General features: G+C 39.0%; 1 protein-coding gene across 5 annotated transcripts in view; it reads right to left on the minus strand.

The window, feature by feature from the left end:
- Positions 1 to 27,320, minus strand: part of NYAP2 (neuronal tyrosine-phosphorylated phosphoinositide-3-kinase adaptor 2) — a 260,781-nt gene that overhangs the window by 59,234 nt on the left and 174,227 nt on the right. For all 5 annotated transcript variants that reach the window (XM_032401087.1, XM_032401071.1, XM_032401080.1 and 2 more), the window contains one exon: positions 10,039 to 10,245. In XM_032401087.1, the coding sequence (XP_032256978.1) occupies positions 10,039 to 10,245 (207 nt within the window). The remainder of the gene's footprint in view (positions 1 to 10,038; positions 10,246 to 27,320) is intronic.

A 27,320-nucleotide genomic window follows, 5' to 3' on the forward strand; every position in this document is an offset into this window, starting at 1 on the left:
AGAGCTGTCTTCTGGTGCTTAACCCCACTGTACAGAATGACAGCCTGGAGGGTCGTAGATGCTAAAGCCCACAGCTGCTGAGGGCTGCTGGGGAGCCAAGCAGGAAGTTAGTCAACATCCTACAGCAAAGCCCAAATTACAGTGGGGGCCTGAACTCTACCAGATTGGTTTTTTTGTTCTTGTTGCATAGCAAAAGTGAGGGAGAACTCACGGTTCCTAGCAATACATAGCTCCTTGACGGCAAAACCATGGCAGTTAAAAATGATTCTTTGAAACATGGGATGGTGAAGCAAACTGTGGGAGAGTGGATCTTCACTTTTTACCTTGACTTTCTGTGTCTCAATGAGCATGCTCTGTTCATATAAACATCATAATAAAGCATTTCCATTTGAGGGATATCAGCAAAATTGAAACAGACTGAGGTGTCTATGTCAGTGAATTATTTTAGGCTACACCCGAACTCAGTGACCTAAAACAACACTGATTTAGTTTTGTTCATGAGTCCATGAATGGGTTGAGGTATTCTTCTGGTGTCGGCTGGGCTCACTTGTCATCTGCGGTCAGCTGTAGCTCAAGGGGGTGTTTCCCCTAGGTCATATTATGCTTTCTCACATGTTTGAGGGTTGGCAGGCTGAAGGCTGAAGACTCCTGGCTTTCCTCCATGTATCTCCTCCTCCCACAGGCTAGCTCCGGTTTGTTTATGTGGCGGTGGTGGGATTGGAAAAGAACGAGTAGAAGCATTCTTGAGGCTGAGGCTCAGAACTGACACACAGTCCCTTCCATCTCATTCCGCTGGTCAATACAAGACCCAAGGCCAACCCAGATTCAAGGAATAAGAAACAGACCTTACTTCTTGACAAGGAGCTCTGAAAGCACATTGCAAAGGGTGTGCATGCAAGGAAAGGAGGGTATTGGGACCATAACTGTGTCCCAAAGGTGCCAGACCATGTGAAGAAATGGAAGAAAGAGAAGAGGGTATAGTTTAAGAATTATGTAGCCATATCAAAATGTTTAATAATAATCAGGTTCTAAAAGTAAATCTTTTTCAGCCACACTTCAGTGAGTGAGCTCTAGGAAACACTCTACCTCTCTTACTTCCTGGCACTTACTTGTCATTTAATATCACTTTCTCCAGGAAGCCTGTCTAAATCACCAGAGAATAAATCATGTCACTGTGTCTAGTATTTCCCCCTCATAACATTTATAAGAATCTTTTATTTTCTGTCTTCCCTGTTAGACTACACACTGGGAATGTGGGTCTTGTCTACCATATTTGCCTTGCACACTCTGCACCTCTGCACTTAGTCCCTGCAATGACACAGAGGAGATGCTGAAAAAAATACTCCTTAGAAAATAAATACCAAGGGAATGAATGAATGAATGAATGAATGGATGAATGAATGTCAAGTCAGGTATTTACAGAAGGATATGTGCACATTTGGAGATACCAATATTTTCGTGTGATTCCCACATCCTTGCCAACATGATTTTAAATCCCATTGATTGCTACTAAGCAAAACAGAAACACTGTGAGAGAGATTAAGATTTTTTTTTGATAACTCTGTATAATTGTAGCAACCAAGTCTTAAAGCCTGCACCTGATCCTTTCTCCAAATTTTATGCATATAGACTCGGGGGAACCCAAAAACAGCCATGGCACTGGCCTAAAATCTTTGTTGGAAAGTGCACAAATGAAGCCTGGGCTGTTGCACTAACAGTGGCCCCGGAGCCAGGTACATTATGTGTATCTAGAGAAAACTCTGTATCCTATTTGCAATGAGCTGCACTTTCCAAAGGAAACATTCAGTCTTGGTCCTAGAAAAAAAAATCTGAAACTTTTCCAGTAAAATTGAATGGTAACAGAATAAACTGTGGGCCTACTAGCTATTATAAGCCAGCTTTATACCAGGCATTTCTATGCATTTTTTAATTTAACCCTCATAATGACCCACACAGTGAGATTTCCTGTATCTTTTCTAAAAAGCTAGAAAAAACTGGGACACAGCAGTGTTATGTAATTTCCTCAAATCATTCCCACCAAAATATTAATTTATTAACATTGTTGCAAAGCATGGTTTACTTGCACTGAAAATATTAGAGAGTGGGGATGGGCGGCACCTGGCTGGCTCCGTCCATAGAGCATGCAACTCTTGATATCAGGGTTGTGAGTTTAAGCCCCACATTGGGTGTGGAGCCTACTTAATTAAAAAAAAAAAATTAAAAAGAGAGAGAGGAAAACTGCATAGATTTAGTGTTTTGCCAGGAATTATTATCATTAATACTGTTCCACAATTCCCAGTCCTGCCGCCCAATTTGATGCTGCTCAACTTCTCTCAGTGTGTGTGCTTGGGGCCTCTTCCTGGATATGAAGCGCTGAATCCTGAATGTTTTTGAGTTATAGCTGCTGGGAAGTTTATCAGCAAAGTGAGTCATTGATTCCAACATTATCAAGTAGAGTACAGTAAATATGTTTCAGAATTTTCAAGACGAAAACATCTTTCTTAAAAATCAACTGGTAAAAATGCAGTATTCAAAGACTACACTCTTGGATTTAATCATCATTCCCTTTGCTGAATCCCAGTTTTCTGTTGCTTATATTAAATAGCCCCCATTCAGCTACATCTCCTTGGCAGGCAACCAATCTTAGGCCTTTGGCTAACACCCTAACATCTTTGTGATCTTCCCAATCTTCAAAGAGGTGTTTGGAATATGGAATTGAAGTAGAATTGTGCATGTTTTAGGAACCCTAGTCTGGGGGATGGGTGTGCTAAGTGGTCAGGTTGGAACCTGAGCTCTCACCATCCCCAACAAAACAACGCATGATCCCCACTTTGGCTGCACTTCTCTTGCTTTCTTCTCTGTCTAAATTCATCTCAGCTCAAGTCCCAGCTCAAATGTCACTACTTACAGGAAACATTTGGAAAGGTGTCTGGAATCATAGTGATAACTAATATTTACTTAATATCTGTTGTGCTCCAGATACCATGCTAAATGTGTTAATACATTATCTCATGTAATTCTCACTTTTGTTTCTCAATAGCATCTATGAGTTAGATACTATTATCGTCTATATTTTATGATGGAGCTTGGTGACATGATGGGACATACCCAATGTTATCACTAACAAAAAAAAAAATTCAAATTTAAATCTAGATTTACTGGATGTCCAAATCACAGTGCTCAACCACTATCTTATACTTTATGTATGCTTTTATTAGTCATATAAAATTCACTCTACAAATGTGGCATGTGAGAAATGGCACATTTCTTTGTTTTCTTTAAATGAAATCAAATCTATATGTGTTCTTGCTTCCCTGAACTTGTGTGCACAGGACTCTTCTTGGACATGAAGGGCTAACTCAGGAAGGATGGTGGAAAATGTTTCCCTGCAATGGGTCATGAAAAGGCCCAGAATTGTTCTGCAGAGCAGAATATATAAGATGGCTCTTTTAGTCTTCAGACTACACTGGTCATCATGAGGGAGTCTCTTTTCCAGGCATTAAGAGCCTCTTAAAGTACAGCATTCCATATTTGGGAATTTGGGACCATAAAGCATAAAGTCCAGCCTCACTGGAAGCCCCATGCAAACTCTAGTCCACCTTCCCTCCCTCCCAATCAGAGGCCAGGCCACTTTACCAGGATGCTATGAAGGGATAGGCTGCTAGTCCTTACAATTCACAGAATGCCATACCTTTGTCTCTTTTCTGAAGTTAAAAAAAAAAAAACTCCCCCTCCCTCTTGATCATCAAAAGCTATTTACCACTCTCAGGGCACCTAGGTGGCTCAGTCGGTTAAGCGTCTGCCTTCGGCTCAGGTCAGGATCCCAGGGTCCTGGGTTGGAACCCCGCGGGCTCCCTGCTCAGAAGGGAGTCTGCTTCTCCTTCTCCGTCTGCTTCTCCCTCCACCCCTCCCCACGTTCCCCGCTCCTGTGCATGCACTCTCTCAAATAAATAGAATCTTTAAAATAAAAAGCTATTTACCACTCTCTAATCCTCATTCATACCAATAGCTCATCCTTCTCAAGGAGATGCAGCTTCTGAAAAATAAAAGCCAGGAAGGCAGGATGCCTATTGGCACCTGCTGCTTCTACTATAACCCAACCTCTCTGTTTCAGGGTCAAGTCTATGTCTCCACCCAGTGGAATGTCACTACTTGACTTTACAAGCCAGAAAAGACAAATTGGCAGACTTTAGGTCTTACCCAGTCAGAGGAAGTAAACTATTCGATTCATTTTTTTTTTCCTGAAAATTGAGCTGTATTTAAAAATTGGGAGATTTCACATGAGAGCAATTAAATCTTGAAATTTGCGGGAAAAAGTTCTCGTGGTGAGCATCAGTTGGTACTGAATAGCTTCTGGCCCCTCGAGAGGCCCCTGTGCTTTCCAGGTCACCTGCATTTCCATCATTCAGTCGGATGTTCATTGGTATGCAATGGATTTTCTCTGCAATGGAGAAATATTTTTCCATGTGTAAGCTTCTAACAAAGGTGGAAATATATAACTTACACCAAAAGGGCTTCAAGGTCCAGAAAAATGGGGAAAATACTTTCCTTTGTGGAAGTCAAGAACATTCCCATGTATGGAATGTGCAAACAAAGCACGTCTGTTTTGAAGGAGGAACCTCTCTTAAATTACTCACTAATATTCGCATCCCATGTTGGACCTCCTCAAAATGGCAGAAACACACATGTTGAACACACAGAAGCTGAGGTCTTTTCAAGACTTTTCCACACAGAGTTTAGCCAAGGCCTTCCGAATTTACTTCCAAAAATGCTTCTTCAGTCTAGCCTGGCAAGGCCAAGCCGCAAGAGGTTTGCCTACAACTTTGCTCAACCTCTTCACCCCACGTGGAAAGCTCTCTATGCATCTCTACCTAATTATTAATAATAATTATTATTTTGGGGGCACCTGGGTGTCTCAGTTGGTGAAGCATCTGCCTTCGGCTCAGGGCATGATCCCAGGGTCCTGGGATTAAGTCCTGCATCAGGCTCCCTGCTCATCAGGGAGTCTGCTTCTCCCTCTGCCCCTCCCCCATGCTCATGCTTGCACTCCCTTGCAAAAATAAAGAAATAAAATACTTTTCAAAATTAATTTTAAAAAGATCTGACATAATCTTTTATGGTTTAAGACTCCAGGTCTCCATTAAGTCCTCCATCTTTTTTCAAGCCTGCACTAATTTTCTCTTCTCTGAATAGTAATCTACAGTAAACAGTAGATAACAATGAAAGTACATTTAGTTATACTAATTAATTTATGTTCAATAGTTTCGTGTCATAAAGAAGCATAGTAAGATCTTTGAGTGGCGAAGACCTTGTTTTATATACCCTATGTGTGTTTGTGCTTTATATACCCCGTGTGTGAGTGTTTATCCCCCAGAAACCATTACAGAGTTGGATACAAGCTGCTTAGAAACTATTTGTTGATTGATTCGGTGATTGAAATCTGAATTTTTGTGAATACTCTATTTACTTGTATAACTTCCACTTTTTCCCATTATTTTCATGAGCATTTGGGTCCCAGACCGCCACCGCCTTCAGGAATCACCCTCTGGGGAATCTCTGATTTACTAAACAACAGTGACTTTAATAGAGTTCCACAGCAACCAGTGGCAATGTTAATTAGAATTGAGATCTCCTGACACATTCCTTCTCTTTACTTCAGCAATTCCTCCATTCCTCAAAAGAGCTGTTAAGAGCAGCCATTCCAAGTAGCTAAACTACATTTGATAAAGCAATAGTCTGTGACTGGTAGCAGTTCCTGTGTGTGTGTGTGTGTGTGTGTGTGTGTGTGTGTGATTGAGATTGAGAGAGAGAGAGAAAACCAGAGGCAGGAAGTTGACAGACCGGGGTATTGATAGATACGGGGCTATTGATAGGTGGAACAGGTGAAACCCTCTTTCCTCTCTAGTGTTAGGTGTGGACCTGGGTACCTCTGTTATTACGGAGGAAGATTCTTGGTTGCAGTTTCAGTGTTTCTGGTAGGGGCTTAGCAGTTCAGTGACCCAGTGGCAAGGAGACAATAATACAGAGGAGGTGTGAAGAAAAGGAAAAGAGTAAACACTGACTTCCATTCCAAAGCAGCAAGTCCAAAATGCGCCCTTCACTAGTTACTTGCCTATTCTGGACAAAGGCCATCTCACTGATGAGTATCCTCTAGTTAGGGCATCATTTCATGAAAACACCAAAGGTGAGTAAACTTCAGATATTCTAATTTTATACATTTTTGCTAGTGAAGCTATGGCATTTTCTAGTATAGAATTGCACATTTTAGGTTCTTTCTTTTTAGAAACATTAAAGCTACTAATATAACAAATATTTTTTTTTTCTTTTCTCCTTTCCCTCAAAAGAGGTACAAGGGTAGATTCAGTAGATAAAATTGCTATGACATATTTGGGAGGGACTGACTTCTAAAAGTTTAATTAATTTTAATGCTCTTTTGAGTGTTCATTTTTTTAAAAAAAAGAGAGAGCGTGAACTGGGGGTGGGGGAAGGTATAGCGGGAAAAGGACAGAGAGGATCTTAAGCAGGCTCCATGCCCAGTGTGATGCCCAGTGTGGGGCTCAATCCCACAACCCCAAGATCATGATCTGAGCCGAAATCAAGAGTCGGATGCTTAACGGACTGAGCCACCCAGGCACTCCTTGAGTGTTCATGTTGATAGTTTCTCTGGCATATAAGAAACCCTAACTGACATTTATATATGGGATTCCACATTTGCCCCTGCATTTCACATTACTTTTAATAGAGATACAAAAATGTCTTTATCAAAAATGTACCAGAAATCTCTTCTTCTTCCACCTTTAGCTACATCTTTCATCATCTAAGATGGAGAGTGTGAGGGACTGAAGATATTTATGTCATTTCTTCTGGTCAGTAGACAATTTACTGCCCTACAAACACAGCTGAAAGACCCAGGAAAGCAGATTTTAGATGTCATAAAGCCAAAGAGATGCTTTGGGATTTTGCAGTGGAAGAAAGTGAAAGTATGTTATAAATTCTGCTTACACTCTAAATTTCTTGGAAGAGTCACGTCAGTGTCAAAAACATTACAGTTTGCCCATTTTATGCACCTTTCCAAATGTTCAGTAAAAGTTTAATTGTGGACCATCTAATTGTTTCATTTTCATTTATTTTACATATTCTTCTTCGTTTGCCCACACCTGAAAATGTTTGAGTTCCCCAGGGTGCAATCTCCTTTTCCTTCTCATCTCAGTTCCCTGCTCTTCTAGTTCAGAATCATCCAGTCTTGGGGTTCTAACCACCCCAGAGGTCTCTAGCCTCAGTCTGTAATACTGCTAAATCTCTTCAGCTACAGACCTGTAATTCCAAGTGTCTACTAGCTTCTTAATTAGATGTCCCAGAGCACTTCCAACCTAACATAGTCAAAAATTAAGTCCTGACTTTCCCACCTAACCCACGGTGCACAGCTCACCTTGACAACTCGTATTTTAGTAAATGGCCTCCCAGTCACCCCTTCTTGAAGCTTTGGAGCCATCAGAGATCGTTCACGATGATAACTGAATTGCATTGTACCTATCTTAACAATATTTAAAGGACTACAAAATATCTACCACATAGTGTTCAAAATCTAATCATGATGTGGCAGATACTGTCCATTGCTTATGCAATGTTGTCTTCCCTTTCTCCCTAAGAATATAGACTGTTGCTTTCATTTCCCAGTGGAAGCAGAAGCCTTTGATTTAAGAGAAAGAAGGGCCCTCTATAAACTCATGGAAATCCCATTCCCCTTCACTGAGTTATGGGTCCAGAGGACATGTTTCCCAGTTTAGACCAACTAGATGAAAGGGACTCTGCTGAGGCATGATGCCCAGAAATGTCAACTCATGATCATGAAAAAAATCATCAAGGGTAGCAGAAGGGCAGAATTTAAAAAAACAAAACAAAACAAAACAAAAACAGAAAGTCCCTGTGTCCTCAATGACATCATTGAACAGTTGCAAAATACCTAAAGCTGCCCACCTCCAGATTGAGTGCTAGGGGAGTTAACAGAAGCCATTGTTACTTAAGCCACTGTTAATTGGCATTTTGTTGCTGAAAGCATTTCTAGGTAATACACAGGCCCTTCAGGATTCTTGCTTTCTGGTACCAACCTACTTTGCAATTTCTTCAGTCAATTTTCCCCTACCTTCCACTGCAAACACAGTATGCTCCATCCCATAGCATTTTATTTTATTTTATTTTATTTTATTTTATTTTATTTTATTTTATTTTATTTTTTTAATTTTATTTATTTATTTGAGTGAGAGAGAATGAGAGATAGCACGAGAGGGAAGAGGGTCAGAGGGAGAAGCAGACTCCCTGCTGAGCAGGGAGCCCAATGCGGGACTCGATCCCAGGACTCCAGGATCATGACCTGAGCCGAAGGCAGTCACTTAACTGACTGAGCCACCCAGGCGCCCCAATCCCATAGCATTTTAGGTGTTCATCCAGAAGGCAGACTTCATCATCCTCCTGGGGAGCAGCTCTTGATGTTTCAAGCTCTAGCACAAATGTTAACATCCTAAAGCAGTTATTATTTTACCCACTAAAACCCCCTGATTGTTCTTGCCAAAATCATACACTCCCAGGAAAAATTAATTGATTTCTTTTTTGTTTCACATATTAGTTGAATATAACACCTTGTGTTGTGATGTTTGTCTTTCACTTGACTTTGAGCACCTGAATGCAAGAATGTCTTACTCATCACTGTGCTCTCAGACACTAGAACAGTGGCTGTTACCTAAAGATATTCAGGTAATGCTTTTGGTTTTATATCTCTAGTCACAATAGGAGTACATATTATTTATATTTTTTTATCAAACTGGTACAAATTTAAATAATTAAAAAATACTACTAATAAGCCTAAAATTAATCCTAAGTCCCAACTGAATCATGATGTCAACCTTCTTTGGGAGAGGAGTTTTTTTCCTACAAAATATCATTTGTTTCCTATGTTTCTTTTTCTTTTTGACAAAATGCACAAGTCTTCTCATATACCTATAGCTGTTTATACTTTACTAACAAAAATAAATTTTTACTTTCTGCTAAATTCATTTGTCTCTTCTCCAAGATTTTTATGGCTTCATCACGAAATAAGTTACATTTTAAGTCTGGAAAAGCTACTCTCTGTCTCTGCCTGGGTCCTATTCTAGAAATATCCCTTCCCAAATACAGAGATCATTCATCCTGTTCCAATTTTAACTTGTGCATGACTGCCAGAGAGTCCACAGGCTAAATGCATGTAAATTGCTTTCCAAGATGAGTATCAGAGTTGAAAAGAACATTAAAGGATTGGTCTTTCCTTCAGAACCCTAACATTCTTAAGGGATAGAAACCTGAAAACTACAGGAGGTCACTTGATTATTTGTTTTTTCTTCCAATTGACAGCTCTCTGTGAGTCCATCATGTAGATTAATCACTTCAAAGCAAACATATGCTGCTTTTAAAAACTTGATGTTTCATAATATTTATCTATTAACAATGCAAAATTGCATTGCAGATCTTAATTTCAACTTGTGAAATCTAAAGGTGTATTCGATTAAAATGTTCTAACTCTTCTGACTTAGATCTGGAGACTTAGTACCACGCCCATGGTCCAGCTACAGCATTCAGATCATTACTGTACATACCTCATGATATCTACTCTCTTTACTGCCTTCAGACAGTTTTTTAACCTATATATTCTCACTTTCATTTTTTCCCAGTTGCCTAAAATCTTTTCTGAAGCACAGGAGGCATAAACTCTAAGTCACTTAAACTTTATAAATTAAAACTTGTTTCAATGAGGCCTCTAGATGCTTTGGATAAAATTTAGTACAAGATGTTTCGAGCTGTCAGAGCTGCTTCATTGCACCGCTCCAAGAAGCACTATTCACTTCTCTACCGTCCATGTGGATAATGTTCCCTGGAGTGGTGCAACACGTTGTCTCGTCCCTTTGAGTGAAGGGCTACTTATGCTGTCTCTATGAGTAGAGGCAGCTCTACCTGTGGTTATGCTTCTCTAAGTGATAATTGCACCTGAAAGATCATTATCTTTCTTACCTGAGCTGTGGTTTCCTGCTAACAAGGTGGGGCTCACAGAGCATCTTCCCAGTCTACTGGTGACCACAGGCGGTCCTGGTGTTCCATCCCATTCCTGAGCTTTGATAGGCTCTCTGGAAGACGCCCCGTGATGCCCTCTCTCTTTGCTGTCCAACTTTGGTAATGGCTCCGTGCTGTGGCTTCGGATTTTCAGTTCCTCTGTCGATTCTGTGTATTAACCAGAATTACATTCTGTTAAACAAAAGTTGAATCCTTCCCAGATTCCTTTAAAACATTAAAGAACAATTTTCTCAAATGCTTTCAATATATTTTTGTCAACTTGGGAGTGTGTTGGAGATTACAACATTTAAATATAAGAGGGACAGAGATCACACGGGGCCTTTTTTCTGAGGTGTGCAGGTTAATATCATTGGGAAAGAGTTTTCTCATTGGAACCTGTGCTCAACTTCAAGGAAACTTCTTAAAGAGCATGTTAGACTCACAGTCTTTACTGTCTCATCTTCCATTCATTCTGCCACCCACTCTGAATTCATCAATTCAGCCCACCACTCTGCTAAAACTGCTTTTGCTAAGCTCACCTAGTGCCTTCTAGTTGGCAAATTTAGAAAACATTTTTAAGACATTTGACAACTCTTTGATTACTTTCATTTATATCTTCAATTCTCTTGGCTTCAATAATGGCCCATCTTCCCGGGTTGTGTTCTACATCCAACACCATTTCCTTGCCATTCATATGTTCTCTTCCTCTAAGCATCTCTTACATGTTGTCCCCAAGATGCTAGCTTAGCCACAATTCTTCTCATTCTATACATACTCTTCCTGTGATTTTATCTTCCAGGATTGTTAGTGATTTCTAAATAGTTTATCACAAGCCTGGATCATTATCCTGGGCTTTAGACTCATTTATCCAATTGCCTGCTGGGTGAGTCCATCTGGATGCCCCATGGATAACACAGATTTAACATTTCAGACATTGGACTGACACCACTTCTTACTATACCAATAGTTCCTCCTGTTCTGTCCAGCCAAACACCCAAGCTAGATGCTTGTATTTCCCTTTCCTTAACTTTTTACTCCCTAAATCTATCAGTCAGTGGATTCTACAGATTTTATTCATGAATATCTTGCTTTCCCTTCTGTTGCACTTTGTATCACATCTACCTTAATTACTTTGGTTCTAACTCTAATCATTGCCCTTGAATTATTGCAGCTTGTCTCCTATTCTCTATCCTTCTCTCTCTAAAGTATGAGCTCCATATACTGCCAAAATGATGTTTAAAATGCAAATCTAACCAAGTGTATTTTTCAGCGAACTGATTTAATAGCCATTCTGTTACACATATACAAAAGTGTTTAAAAACACATGTAGTAAAGATGGTTTATGAGTGATAACTGGTTGGGACATTCAAAACAGTGTTGTCTCAGGGAATGGATGTGATAGCCATTCTATAATGCACATTGAGAAGTGTTTAAAAACAAAAACAAACAAAAAATGCAAACCTGTTTATAATGTAGCCTTGACTAAAATCCTTCCAGAAGCCTCCTGTTACCCACACAATTATGTCTAATCTCCTTACTGTGACCCACAAGACTACCCACCATGTCATTCTTCCCTTCCTCTCAGATTTCATCACTTTCCACCTGAACATTGTATTCAAATTGGTTGGACCTTCTTCCTCCCACTCCACTTCCAACTCAAACAAGGCTGTTCTTGTGCTACCATCTTCTACATCATCTGCTTTGTATATCTTTGTATCTCGTCTTTGCTCCAGGAAGGCTCCTCAGTCCTGGTTACTCAATTTAAGTATCCTCCAAAGCCTCCTCCACTCATATCCCCACCTCTTGCTGGGATTTGGTCATCTCTGTATTGATGTTTTATATCATCTTTCAATGTATCTGTTCTTCCCAAAAGGCCCTGAGTTCTAGGAAGCAGGGACTAAGTTTTGTTTTGTTTTGTGTTTTTTTGTTTTTTTTCCCAATGATGTCTTTAGCACCTTGCATACTGCTCAATAGGTATTTAATTAATTTTTTTTATTTAGTAGTTTTCTCAACTCCTCAGGCATCTTTCTGATGTGTGTAGGAAATACAGTGTTCCTAATGGAATAAGAGAATGAAGCAAGTGTTATAAATGTATCCGAGTGACATGAAGCTAATAGTATTTTCAAAAATCTGATTATCTAACAATCACAGGTTGTAAGATTCACCAAGTTGAAAGTTTCATTCAAATGAGGAATTATTGGGAAAGACTGCATTAAAAAAAAAAACCACAGAAATGGTTCAGAGAATCTGTACTTTGCTTTCTTTATATTTAGGTTCAAATACTCATCAACTTGCAGCAGCGTGAGAATACAAATGCCCCACTTTGGCTCCCCAGTACCTGAATCTGTGGTGCAGAGACAGAAAAGGTTTGTAATATTGTCAGAAGCCCTAGGTGAGATCATCTGAGTGGCCCAGCTTTGCAGGCCTGACATGGTGATGGGCTGGTAATCCACATCACTGAGCACTTGGGTTCTCCTCTTGGAGCCTCATTTTTTCTTAACTACAAAGTAGAGATAATACCAGGCCGGTCTAACCTCTCCAATGTAATTGGAAGGATCTAATGATATTCTAGATTTTAAAATATTTTTGAAACTAAGTAGTGCCACACATGTAAAAGATACTATTAATTTAAATAAACTGTAGCCATTTGTCCTTTTTGAATTTATTTAATCTTTCTACATCTGGATCTAGATAATCACTGAGAGATTGAAACACAAATGGAAAATTGCCAGGCCACATATAAAAATAGAACTCCGACCCATTATCTACAGTAATGAGCCCAGAAATCCAATCTACTTCCCTTAAGTCAGACTTATAGGAAGTCAGACTACTATCTCTAATAACCAGTCCAGGTAGCCAAACAATAATCTAACAGTTGGCTCAAAGCAGCCAGGATTTAATTAATAACTGACAGCTTCCCGAATTTTGCCCCTGCTTCCAGAGTAGGACCACCAGAGAGAATCAAATCTGCATCCCTATCCAATCACATAGGACGCCTTCCTGGTTGGCCTTGCTTGCAGCCTCCCCATGCCAATAGCCTCCATTTGGGGCATATCTGAAGTCTAGCCCATTTCCCACAGGACTTTCTCACTCTTCTCCCTGCCTTCAAATCTCTGCAATTGTAAGTGACCATGGCTAACTGCCTTGCTATAGCGAGCTCTGAATAAAGAGCTTTTGCCTTTTCTCATTTGTTTGCTCTTCATTTATATGCACATTGCTATAGTTCCTTCTAGGTCCAAGAAGCTATGCAGTTGTGTAAACACATGTCATGAATATTATTCTATGAGATAAAACTTAAACCAAGAGGGTAGTCTTATAATAACAACCTCAGAAAGATTCCTGGCCTTTAAATGGGCCTCACATAAGCCTAAGTCAGAGTTACACTAAAATCGAATATAGGAAGTAAGAATATTTAAAAAGTGCTACATTCCTGCATAATAATTACAGCAAGACAATTTAACTAACACTTGCTTTTCAATGCCCTGAGTCAAATGGAATAAAACCAGTATCAGAAAAGAACATCATAGACTATTTCCAAGCTGTTTATTCACAGTTTCAAGGAAAATGTAACTCTGGCTTCCAAATGTCACAGCCTCAAAGCCTAATGACCCATCTGTTTCACTTTACCTTCTCTTCCAGATTTCAAACAGAACATTGAGATGCTTGCTTTTATTATCAACTTTTGTATTTTTTTCCACTACCAATATTAAGCATTTACTATCTCTCTCTGTCTCTGTCTCTCTCTCTCTCTCTCTCTCTCTCTCTCTCTCTCACACACACACACACACACACACACACACAGTCTTCTTCCACTGGAACTGAAACTAACCAAACTAAAAAAAATGCTTACACATAACATTGAATCCAATCTCTTTCCTGTGGGTTTGGGTAACATTTTAAATATGAAAGGCTGGGGATTTGTGTCAAAGCACCTCCACCAACCTCAGTTTCTTTGTTCTCATTCAAATTACTTGCATACACATACTAGGGAAGTGTCACTTAGGTCTCAAGCCTCAACTAAATAAAAGCCCAATACAGCTTTGGAAACAAAAAGGAGTCTTTTTTTTTCTTTCTTCCTTCTTTGTTTTCAAGTCCCAGAGGTTAGTCTTCAGTGAATTCTGGCAGATATATTTAGAGAAACTTGAACAAAATGATGGAAGAAATTGTGCTACTCGGACTTGTGTGTGGATGTACCTGAACATCTGCCTCCCAGACAGAATGCAAAGCTGAAAACTCCAGAAGAAAATTGTGAATGTACTACTGAGAATTTTGTTTGGGAATAAATCTAGTTTCCTACATAGATTCATGAGAAGCTTCCTATAAAATGCATTTTCTAATTAAAATACTATGAAAATCTCCAAAATAGCTGTTGCAAATAAACAAATGGAAAGCAGATAATCAGACTAAGAAATATATACATGAAGACATATCAAAACCTCAAAGAAATCTACTCAGAGGAATCAGGAGGTATTTATCTCTATCCATATATTTCAATGTTTTCTTAAAGCCTGAAAAAGAAAATTGATGTTGTACCATAAACTTTCCTGAACAAGGTCAATCTTAGGCACTGTGGTAAATTTCTAGGTGGGATCCTAGTTTTTTTAGATCTAAGTTCTTACAGCCTTAGCACGTAGCACAGGGCTAACTATGTGGAAGGTGGTCATCCTCTGTTCTGGAATGAAGGACTGAGTGTCAACTATTGATGTAAAATCCGATGTTCTGCCCCTGCCCCACCCATGCCTGTGCACGCTCTCTCGCTCAAATAAATAAATAAATAAATAAATATCTTTTTAAAAATAAAAAATAAAATAAATAAAATCTGATGCTCACACTGAAATCTGATCTTGAACTGAAATCTTGCTGTGAGAAATGCGTGTAGATTTCATTACATTCATCTTTCAGACTGTGTGCTTTGCCTATTATGGTCTTAAACTTCTTACAGTGTTCAAGTTAAAGAAAGACAAGTAAGGATAAGAGACTAGGAGCAATCGTTTCATGACCAAAATATTCTCTCCAGGTTTCCAATCTTGTCACACTTCATGCTGCTAATTCTGAAGTTCCCTCTCAGAATTTCCCCTCTTTATGCTATCTCTGGATCTACACTTGTCTCTCCAGCTTCTACCTTACTCTTCTCCCTCTGTATCCCTGTATGGGGGCCCTGCGCCACCTAGAAAGACTTGGCTTCCCAGGTCTGATGGCTTTTACCACCAAATCTGTCCTCCACCAGATACTGAGTTTTCCCAGTTTCTCTGACTCATTCTTCCTCATCAACATTTACTCTCTCAACAGAAAAGGTACAGAGGAGGGGCGTGGATCAGTGGCTCAGTCTGGTGGCTCAGTCAGTTAGGTGCCTGACTCTCGATTTCTGCTCAGGTCATGATCTCAGGGTCATGGGGTCGAGGCCACGTTGGGCTCTGTGTTCAACACGGAGTTTGCTTGTCTCTCTCCCTCTGCTCCTCTCCTATTCTCCCTCTCTCTCTCTCAAATAAATAAATAAATAAATAAATAAAATCTTTGAAAAAAAGAGAATGGTACAGAGGATTCTTGTAAGTCTCCAAAACCTGAAAATCCCTCTAAGCTCTAGAGACAAAGAAAACACTATTGCACCAATGGACTTTTACATATGGCCATCTAGTAGATCACACACATTAAAACTGACAGCATTATCCTCTTTCCAGACTTGCTTCTTTTCTGGCTAGGAAGATCATGCAATTGTTGATTTATATGTCTAGTTCCCCCACCAGACTATAACAGTTTCTGAAGACTAAAGACTGTATCTTTCATGTTGGTCCTCAGTATCTAACAGAGTCCTCAGCGAGAACAGACAGGATGAATGAATGCATGTATGCGTCACCCAGGTCAGTTAGCTAATTAGCCTTCATTTCTGGATCTAACCCCATCGTAGGCCATGACTCATAGCCTCTCCCTCCCACCTCTCCACTCTCACCCACCACCCGGGCCATGCCACGAAGGAATAACCCTCAATGACAAACATGAGTTAGCTAAAATTATTTTTGTGAACCCATATATGTTTCTAACCGACTTGCTGACAGATCAGAAAAACAAGTTATTTGCTCGGGAAAATGAGTATTATTTGGAAATATGACCAGTCACACCATTTTCCTGGAAGAACATAAGAGCTTTTCTTCCTTCCTTCTTCTTTTTCTTTTTCTTTCTTTCTTTTCTTTCTTTCTTTCTCTTTCTTCTTTCCTTCCTTCCTTTCTCTTTTTCTTTCTTTCTTTCCTTCCTTCCTTCCTTCTTTCTTTTTTTTCTTTCTTGTCTTTCTTTCTTTCCTTCTTTTTTTGTGATATATGAGAATTAACTTGCCATATCATTTAATTGTTTTTACACACATCTAGATGATTCAGATGATTTACACAAGAGGCTTTTATCTATGTGATTTGTGACTGTAGTTATTCCTGAAATTTCACCCTTTCACACAGGGATTCCTTGGTTACAAAATATGGACTTGGTGCCTGGTGACAAAGGGACAAAAGCTCATGTAGCTGATGAGCATTTGAGCTTTTTGTGGACAAAAAGAATGCTTCAGAATTGTCCCCTCATATTGGCCTAATCAGCAGGATCAAAGTGCCTCCATTCTATTCCAACTGCTGAACAATGGAAATAATGAAAGGTGATCAAGGCAGATTAATTAGGCAGAAGGACAGCACATTTGAAGTGCTGAAGGAGGCACTGAACTAAATTGCATTATCAGATGGGTATTAGATTCAATCAACAAATTTAAAGCTAAAAGAGACCTTAGAAATCACAGTTGCAACAGCTCGTGAAAAGCAAGGTGTGTGTATGTCATTACTGAGCTGGCCCTCATGCCTTTGGGAGGAGAGCTCCAGGAGGGGGACTTCTCACCTCACGGGGAAAGTTTGGCTCCTTTTTGAACATGTTTAATTGCTAGAAAGCTCTCATACAGAACCCAAGTCGGCCTCCCTCCAAGCACCACCATTTGTTGGTTGTTGGTAGTCCTGTTTCTGGAGCATCTCAGAACTAGTCTATTTTTGTTTTAAAGCAGACACCCTTTAGAACCCAGAGTGAAGCAGTCTGTCTCCCGCTGCTCACATCTTTTTCCCAATACAAATCTAGAACTCTCACCCTCCCAGTCACCCTGGCCTGGACGCTAATTGCATGTCTTGGTGTCTTTTAAAACTAAGGTCTCTGGAGCTGGTCAGAGCCAGACAGCCTGACATAGTTTTCCTACGAGTCCAAGTGAGCACCAGGTTCCTCTCCTTACACTTCTGTTATTCCATCTCCAAGTCTCCAGGGAAAAGAGGGCACAGGCTCCCACATTTCCACAACAAAAAGACACCAGCGAGCTGGACCAATTTTTAATTTTTTATTATTATTCCTCTCTGATGTGAACTCTGTCATTTGGGGTCAGTTTTGTCAATTCAAACATCTAAGGGATGTCACCTCTTCAAATATAAATAGAGAAAGACCCATAGCTCAGGCATCTGGAGATTACATGGTTTTAAATAAAACTGGAAAGTCTATGTTTGTGTGAAGAAGGCATACAGAATAAAACCTCTGTTTTAATAAGATAGATGAGGCATATTACTTAACAAAATAATAAAATAGATGAGGCACATTGAAGTAGGATAGAATACACAAATAATCCTAATCATTTTACAGGTGTAAAAAGAGCTCAGAGCCTTTGCGCATCTTGTTTAAGGTCACACAGATGGCAATTAGCAAAGACCTGATAAAGGGACTGGTTTCCTGGCCACTGCTCAGCATGTATCTCTCACCATAAGACATTGGAACCCACATACTGACTTATATTCAACTGTTCTTTTTTTTATGGTTGCAGGGAATAACACTTATCATAGGGTGTGATAATAAATAGAATTTCAAACACCATGTTTGGTCTTTAAAAACTCAATTAAAATCCAGATTATTTAATTATTCACCTTTTTTTTTTCTATCAAGGTGGATGAGGACTGTAGAGATACTGCCAAAGAGAATGCAATCTATATTTTTGTCTGTTCTTGTAATGCAGAAGCCAAGAAGACCTGTGGGCAGAGTCCAGGCAGATGCTGACCAAATCTGTTTGTTCTCTCTGGGTATGCACTTAAACTACACTTCCCAGCATTCCTTGCAGTGAGGGAGAGCCACGTAACTGAGGTCTGGCCATTAGAATGTGGGTGGATGTGATGTATGCCACCTCCAGGTCAGGTCATAAAACTTCTCACAAAATCCCTATCCTCTTGCATTCCCCTCCTGCTGGCTGGGAGTTTTTTGAGGTCCCAGGTGCTGGTGCTGGTGCTGGTAAAGCCACCAGATGGAAACTTCCCAATAACTGTGGGGAGAACATCCCATCTTCCACTGAACCCACTTATGGGTTATCACATGCCTGGGACATTTGTCATGTCTTATGACATGAACAAGATATAAGTTGTATTGTATAAAGCCACTGAGGTTTTGCAGTTATTTGCTATAGCAACTGAACTACTCTAATGCAGATTTTAACTGATATTAGTTCTCATTTTCCTTCCTTAAAATATAGTTTAAATATAAAATCCTTGACTTTCTACTGGGACAATATTTTTATTAGCATACTGACAGAAAAATGAGGGGCAGAGAGATTAGTTAAATTGCCAAATACAGGGCGCCTGGGTGGCTCAGTTGGTTAAGCGACTGCCTTCGGCTCAGGTCATGATCCTGGAGTCCCTGGATCGAGTCCCGCATCGGGCTCCCTGCTCGGCAGGGAGCCTGCTCCTCCCTCTGACCCTCCCCCATCTCATGTGCTCTCTCTCTCTCTCTCATTCTCTCTGTCTCAAATAAATAAATAAAATCTTAAAAAAAAAAAAATTGCCAAATACAGTGCAAGAATTTGGCAGGCAATGCTTCTCTCTTCATTCTAGTTCTAATAAAAATACTTTATAAAACTGACAAATACATTTTTATTGAGCATTTATAAATATTTTAAATACTATGGCTTCAGGAAATACGCTCTGAATGTACAAGTGGAAGAATCTCTAAAATGATCATTCCAACAGCTTGTATATTTTATTTATATTCATGTGAATTAAGATAATGCCACCCCCCTTTTTTCCAGATAGTTTTTCAACCAAAATAGTAGCAAAGAACAAAATCTCTAAGAAATAACTTTTAAAATAATATCTTTAAAAAATAGTCACAAATAAAGTAGTGACTATTTCTTTAACATAAAAAAATAATTTTGATATAAATTAGATATATTTTGGAAACATTTACAATAAATTAAAATATTTCTCAGAACCATTCTGGAGTGGGGTTAAGATGATCTGGAGTCCATGCTCAGCTCAGTTCAATAAAACATCCTTCCTGAGCCTTAGTTTCCTCAAAGAAAACTGTAGATCGAAATAAGTTATTTCTAAGTATCCTCCTGAGTCTAAAATTGTATACCTCTATAATGCCAAAGCTAGTACAAAAAGCAAAATAGTTCATTGAGATTCAACAGTATTACTATTTCTGTTCCAAAATATGCCTCTATTTTATATTTCAGAATGTTTTACATTTGTCAAGGTGACTTTTTTCTAGTTTAATTTAATTCCCCTGCCAGTCAAATCACAGTGAACTCAAAAATAAATTAAGAAAGTGAGCTCCTAAAAAACATAAATGAGTCATTTAGCATCACTGGCAATCCTAACATCCAACTTTATTTTTTCCTGCCACCTGATGGGGAGACTTGAAATAAATAGGAGTCCTGGTTTTAAACAATATATAGATAATACCCTCAATGTTTTTCCTTGTTTTCCTAGTTACTATTAGAAAAGCAGAATACCAGCTCTAAACTTAGCAGCAGGAACACCGTGATGAAAGCTTCCATGGACTCCGTGGCTACTATGATCCCATGCTGCACTACACACTTTACAAATAATATTCCTCATCTTTGCATAGCCCTTGCAGGCCTGTCTAGTGATAACCTTCACTGTTCAGGAAACTGAGGGTCGTGCTGTGAATAGGTTCACCAAGGCCAGTCAAGGGTGGGTAATTGGAGAAGCCAGGATTCGAACTCAAGGCTCTCTGAACAAATAGCCACAACAGGGAGGCTTTATTTAGTTTTCTTTTCTTCCATTAGGGATTTTTTTAAGGAGGATTACTTACCTTATTTTGAAAGATAATAAAAAATTTTTTTAAAGCCCACCTTTCTTTTTAAAAAATTTGAAGATTCCAGGTGCCTGGGTGGCTCAGTCGGTTAAGCACCTGACTTTTGATTTCAGCTCAGGTCATGATCTCAGGATCGTGAGATCGAGCCCTTTGGTGCTCAACACAGAGTCTGCTTGAGATGCTCTCTCTCCCTCTCCCTCTGCCCCTCCTCCTGTTCTCTCTCTTTCTAAAATAAATATATAGAATCTTAAAAAAAGAATTTTAAAAAGTTGAAGATTATATAAACAGGAAAATTAATGAGATTTGGGACAAATCAGTTGTCAGTCTCCACAGAATAGATTATGCACAACCCAGCTCCTGAGACACTTCAATAGGCAAGTTATACGGAGGTCCATAGTAGTTTTCAGAATGGATTAAATTCCCACAGCATGCTGTGTAATCCAAAGCACAGCTATAAAGTGATATTTGTCAGTAACAGCGGAACAAGTCAGAAAATGAAGAACATGCATTTTTTTAAGCTGCTTTTAGCAGTTTACTCTGACATACTTTTTTGGATTGCTTTGATTAAAAAAGGCAAGTGAAGAAAAAAATATTTTTTTCTTATTATTACGTTCAATCAATAGTAAAACGCGTAGTCTTGCTCTGTATGTATAGACATTCTGCATTCCAGGCACTGTGACAGTGAGAGACTAAGGCAGTGAACTAAAACACCATGACCTCTAGCTGCATGGGCTTCCTTCTCTAAGAGAGAGAAAAAAACAATTTACATGAACTAATACAGTATTAGAGCTCTGATAAGAGCAATAAGAAGAGATGTTAGAGTATAATGAAAGGGTAATAGGTGATTTTTCTTAGTTGAGAGGTCAATAAATCTTGATTAAATAGTGATTCAGAGAATGGCATGGGGAGGCGGAGGGTAGGTTAAAAGAGTTTTACAGCCAGGGGAAACTAACTAGGGTTTTTTTGCATTTTATTTTATTATTACCTTTTTAGAGATTTATTTATTTTGAGAGAAAGAGAGAGAGAGAGTGAACATATGAGCAGGGGGAGGGGCAAAGAGAGAAAGAGAATCTCAGACTCCCCACTGAGCATGGAGCCCGACACAGGGCTTGATCTCATGACCTGAGCCGAAATCATGAGTTAGATGCTTAACTGACTGAGTCACCCAGGTGCCCCTATTTTTTTAATTTAAATTCTAGTTAGTTGACATACAGGTCAATATTGGTTTCAGGAGTAGACTTTACTGGTTCATCATTTATTACAACACCCAGTGCTCATCACAAGTGCCCTCCTTAATCCCCATGACCTCATCTAGCACATCCCCCACCCACCTCCCTCCAACAACCCTCAGTTTGTTCTTCACAGTTAAGAGTCTCTCATGAGGGGTGCCTGGGTGGCTCAGTCGGTTAAGCGGCTGCCTTCGGCTCAGGTCATGATCCCAGGGTCCTGGGATCGAGTCCCACATCAGGCTCCCTGCTCATCGGGGAGCCTGCTTCTCCCTCTGCCTGCCACTCTCCCTGCTTGTGCTCTGTCTCTCTCTGACAAATAAATAAATAAAATCTTTAAAAAAAAAAAAAAGAGTCTCTCATGATTTGTTTGCCTCTTTCTCTTTTTCCCCCTCCTGAATGTTCATCCATTCTGTTCTTAAATTCCACATTAGTGAAATTATATGGTATCTGTCTTTCTCTGATTGACTTATTTCACTTAGCATAACACACTCTAGCTCTATTCACATCGTTGCAAATGGCAAGATTTCATTCTTTTTGATAGTTTAGTATTCCATTGTGTGTGTGTATGTGTGTGTGCGTGTGTGTGTGTGTGTGTGTGTGTGTGTATGCCATATCTTCTTCATCTAATCATCAGTCGATGGGCATTTGGGCTCTTTCCATATTTTGGCTATTGTTGACAAATGCTGGTATAAACATTGGGGTGCATGTACTCCTTCCAATGTGTATTTTTGTATCCTTTGGGTAAATATCTAGTAGTGCAATTGCTGGATCATAGGGTAGTTCTATTTTTAGCTTTTTGAGGAACTGCCAGACTGTTCTCCAGAGTGGCTGCTTCGTAATTGTTGAACACACATGGCTCTTCCCTTGGGTCTGTCCCCCCAAAAGCTGATCCTGCCTAACAACAAACTTCCAGCTTGACAAAAAAGCACAAACAAAACCCAATACTTTAAAAAGAATGGTGGAGAGGAACAATGGTTCAGGCTCCATAATCAGTTCATCCTGTCTTGAAGAAAGCCTTTATATTAGGAAAGAATGGGACCTAAATTTACATAGAAAAGAAGAAACAAATTAGGGAGGGTTTTGAGTGACGAGCTAGAGTTTGTATTTTTGAGGAGCAGGGTATGTGATGCCATCAGCATTAAAGGAAGATTCTCCCAGGGGAAGTAGGCAAGAAGGACCAAGAGGAAGATGTGTGAGGAGTTATCCCAGGTCAGAGGCTCATCACCAGCACCATCTTATCTCTGAGCACATGAAATCCACAGAACTTCAGATATCACCATCTTAATATTATGATGCCATCAACTTCTTAAACATCCTTTTCTTTTTTTTTTTAAAGATTTTTATTTATTTATTTGAGAGAGAGAATGAGAGAGAGAGAGAGCACATGAGAGGGGGGAGGGTCAGAGGGAGAAGCAGACTCCCTGCTGAGCAGGGAGCCCGATGCAGGACTCGTTCCTGGGACTCCAGGATCATGACCTGAGCCGAAGGCAGTCGCCCAACCAACTGAGCCACCCGGGCACCCATTAAACACCCTTTTCAATGGGGTGTACAGACATAGATGGAAAGATGCAGAAATAGAAAATATTTTGTAGTGTATCTTTTTATAAACAATTTTTAGTGTTTGCATTTAATGTAGATAAACTTGTGATTATTTACTAGATGAAGATCACTTTTTGAACTTCAAAAATCCATCACATGTTTAATGACCAGAAAATCATTTTTTACCACCTCATTGTCTGGTCTTAATCTGATGTCAAAATTTAGAGAGAAAAATACCAGACAAGGTTATACTGAGAACTCATTAAATAAATACCCTGAACTCAGTCAATTCTCTGCATATTAAAAATGGAACATAATTATGGAAAGTGTCTTTATTATTCAACAATTCTTTTTTACTTTAGAATAGTGCATAAAAATGCAAATGTCTCCTTATAATTTACCACATGAAATATTTATGCCCACAGCTCCCAGCAGCCCCCATAATGCCAATGGTGGGCTTTTAGTTCTTCCTTCCCATTTAAGACCTGACATTCTGAAGCTCATCTCGCTCCCTCTACATCTAGTACCTTCACATATATGATAGAGAAACTACTGATAAAAATCTCTTAGAGGGACAAATAGAATTCTAAAAACTTGGAAGAGAGAGTTTTAGGGTTATAAAATCTTTATAACCTGGATCAGGCACACATTTTGACTTAGGATGTTTTAAGATATCTATGTCTTTTGACAAATTCCAAAATCATATGCCAACAGTTAGAGAAGACCTGACACTAGAGTCATTCTTAAGTAGGACACAAGGCAGCAAATTAACATAAATCTAACAATCTAAAAAAGAATCTTCTTGAAGAAAGGAGGCCACAGGGACTCAAACATATGTGATTTTTACATTTTTCTCCTTCCTACTGCCCCAGTCACAGCCATGCTGAATAGAGGCTGTCATAGTACAAAGATCTCTGGATTTAATTTTTTGGGAAATTTGACCCTGGTAATGGTTCTGCCATCATCTAGGTGACACTGAGCACATTTTCTTTCTGTGCTTCTGTGTACACATCTATCAAATAAGGGGTCTAGACCAGAGCATCCTTAAGATGTTTTCTGGATCTGAAATTCTATGGGGAAAAAAATTAAAAAGAAGGGGCCAAAACTTGAAATCATATGCTTGTTTCCTCAGTTTAAAGTGAAATGGGGTTTTTATGTGCACCTAAATACCTTACAGAATTGGTATTTGATGAAAGTGCCACCTCCTGAGTCCCAGTGTTCTTAAGATTACAACTTTGGCCCGTTTTAAGGAAGTTTTCAAACTAATTTATGATACCTTACCATAGGACAAAAGAAGGGTGGTTTTACATACAAGCCATCCTTAGGTGTTGCCAATAGCATGAGCAATTACACAGCCAAAATGCAGAAGAAACGATGCCAAACCCAAGGAGAAGTAACAATACTATGAAGAGAATAAAAAAAAAAAAATACATGGCTATAACTTGAGTTGCCCTTTTCCGAGATACTCAAGAGGGTTTGGCTTTATGAGCAGAATCAGTGCTTACTAAGACCACTGGGAGAAAGCAGACCAATTATCTATCGAATGTAAGGAATCCAAATTAACTTTTTCTTCTACAGGAAAAAAATGTGGAATTCTACAGACACCTCTATAGCATTTCTGTTTTCACCTATTTTCTTAAGCAGCAAAGTCAGGATAACCTTTTGAAGAACAGCAGAGAAAGAGAATCACTGGAAAGATCAAAATAATATTCTACTACTAGACATTTTATAGATTGGGAAGACTTTGGTAATGTAGGACACTTTTATGTAGCCTCAAGACTGAGTTAATGTGCATAGGAAATTACTATTAGGAATTTGGGATCAAAATTGATGTTCCTGTTGCATGGGTTATTGCCATAGTTTTATAGAAATGGCTTAGATGTTGTTGGAAGATATAAAATTAGTGCTCGTAATGCAGTACATGGATTCATACAGCAACTTAGAAACCAGGTACAGAGGGTTCATACCTGTGAACGCCAAGATCTGGGAGGCCTTGGGCAAATCCTCTTCCCCTTCTGAACCTTCATTTGCTTATCTTTAAATGAGGCATCTAGACTCAAGGATCTTCAAGTTTAGGATTCTATTGATAAGTACCAGAACACATTCTATATTAGAGATTCCCAGCCCTATTTGCATATTAGAAACGTTTGGGGAGCCTTCAAAAATATCCATGCTTGGGCCATAATTAGATTACATTGCTGAGGCTGGGGCCTTGACATGGGTAAATTTCTTTTTTTTTTTACATTGGTAATTTTTTAAAAGCTTCCCAAGACTTTCTAAAGTAAAGCGAGGGGTTCAGAACCACTGTTCTACACTTAACAGAACATTTTTAGCAACATTTAATATACTTTTCATCACTCTTTTTGTAGACTGGCTGGGTTCTCGGTTTCCCTGGTTTTCCCTATTTTAGCTGAAAGCATTTTAATTATCTTTCCTTACCCAAGAGAAAGGAAAAAAAAAAATAGGAGCTGATCTATTTTATATTTATTAAGATTTCTTGAAAAAAATTCATAGGTGGAGAAGAAAAATGCTTGACCACATCAAATTTTAAAATGATCGCCATCATTTATTTATTTGCATTATGATTGTTCCCCATCTTCATAAACAAGGAGAAATTGAGCTGCCAAAGCCAAGAACACACACAATCAGTGAGTGGGTGGGTGAGAATTTGTTGTTGAATTTTGATTCTTTTGCTTTGCTTCTTCAGCTAAGCTGCCTTATAATTGATAAGGAAACCAGCACTTTAAGGAACATAACTGACTGCTTTACATCACCTGCCAAACAATCATTAGGAGATACAAAGTCACTGATCTAAGACAGCCACAAAACATCATACGTACTTCTCAGTGTTGTCTGTTTTCTATGCCTATTTTTTAAAGGTCATAGTTCTCTCTTTTGATTTTCGAAGGAAAGACAAGCTTTGCCACTACTAGGTGGGAGGTGTGTGGGTAGTGGAATACATGCACAGGTGCAATCAACTTTAATTAAGACTCAAATCATTTTAACAGGCAGATGGAAAAATGTTTCAATCTTCTTTAAAAGAAACAGAGGCATTCAGGCACTAAAAATATTAATGCATGGGAAGAAAAATATCATTTCCATTCTTCCTGAAAGATGTAATCCTGAAAATACATTCATAACTTTTCCTGAAGCAAACACCAAATGCTAAGAATAATAATCCCATCATCACAAAGGGTAGAAAGAATAATTAAATTCTATCAAAGCAAATGCAAAACTTAGATTGTTGGAATCACAGTTACTAATGGCCATATTTGGGGAGTTAAAAAAGTCATAGCTATTAAGGTTTCATAAGCAAGGCAAGGCAGAAATTTTAACCCTTTTAGGGGTAATAAAACTGATGACTACAGAATTGAATGTATAAAGCATTGCAGTTCTTGCTGATTTTAATTCACCTATTTTCTAGATAAGTATGGCTAGAATAAAGAAAAGGTGCTTGGGAATCATTTTTTGCCAATCTGGAATTTTTCATAGCTTTCTTACTGAAAAACTATGCATATAAATTTGAAGAGGGAGGGAAAAACCCCAACACTTGTTTAGGAAAAGTCTCTAATTAACTAGGTTGTTTTCCACCCCCCCAAAATGGTATTTTAAATGAAGTTAGTCAAGAAGATCAAGTAAAGCTATAGGGAAAACCAATAGCTATCTATTTAAATGTTGATTTCTTAACATTTAGAGGGCATTCAGGAGAGCTGGAACTCTTTTCAGAATATGCTTTTACGGGCGCCTGGGTGGCTCAGTTGGTTAAGCGACTGCCTTCGGCTCAGGTCATGATCCTGGAGTCCTGGGATCGAGTCCCACATCGGGCTCCCTGCTCAGCGGGGAGTCTGCTTCTCCCTCTCACCCTCCTCCCTCTCGTGCTCTCTGTCTCTCATTCTCTCTCTCAAATAAATAAATAAAATCTTTAAAAAAAAAAAAAAAGAATATGCTTTTACATAACAACCTATTTTTGCTCTAGTATTTGAACCTCTTTGGATTTCAGTTTGTCTGTAACATGAAGTTAAATAAGACTATTTTGTAGGCCCAGCAAATATTTATTGAATGCGCACTGTGTATCTCATGGTCTAAGGACAGAGAGTAGGAAGTTAAGGATCTTATTCTTCACTTGTTCTCTTGGGAGCCAAGGATGGTAGGATACAAGAGTTCTCTGGAAATTTCATATGGCAATATCATTCCACCTATATTTCTTTCTTTCTTTTCTTTCTTTTTCGTTTCTCCCCCTTTCTCTCCTGCCCTCCCTCCCTTCCTCTCTTTCTCTCTTTCTCAGCTTATTTTTAGGTTAGGTGCATGTCATCCACCTCCTTGTTTCACCTTGGCATCATCTTTTCTTCACATTTTGTCACACACACACAC

Source organism: Phoca vitulina, unplaced genomic scaffold (genome assembly GCF_004348235.1).
Source record: "Phoca vitulina isolate PV1807 unplaced genomic scaffold, GSC_HSeal_1.0 scaffold1, whole genome shotgun sequence".
In the NCBI taxonomy this organism is placed as follows: domain Eukaryota; kingdom Metazoa; phylum Chordata; class Mammalia; order Carnivora; family Phocidae; genus Phoca; species Phoca vitulina.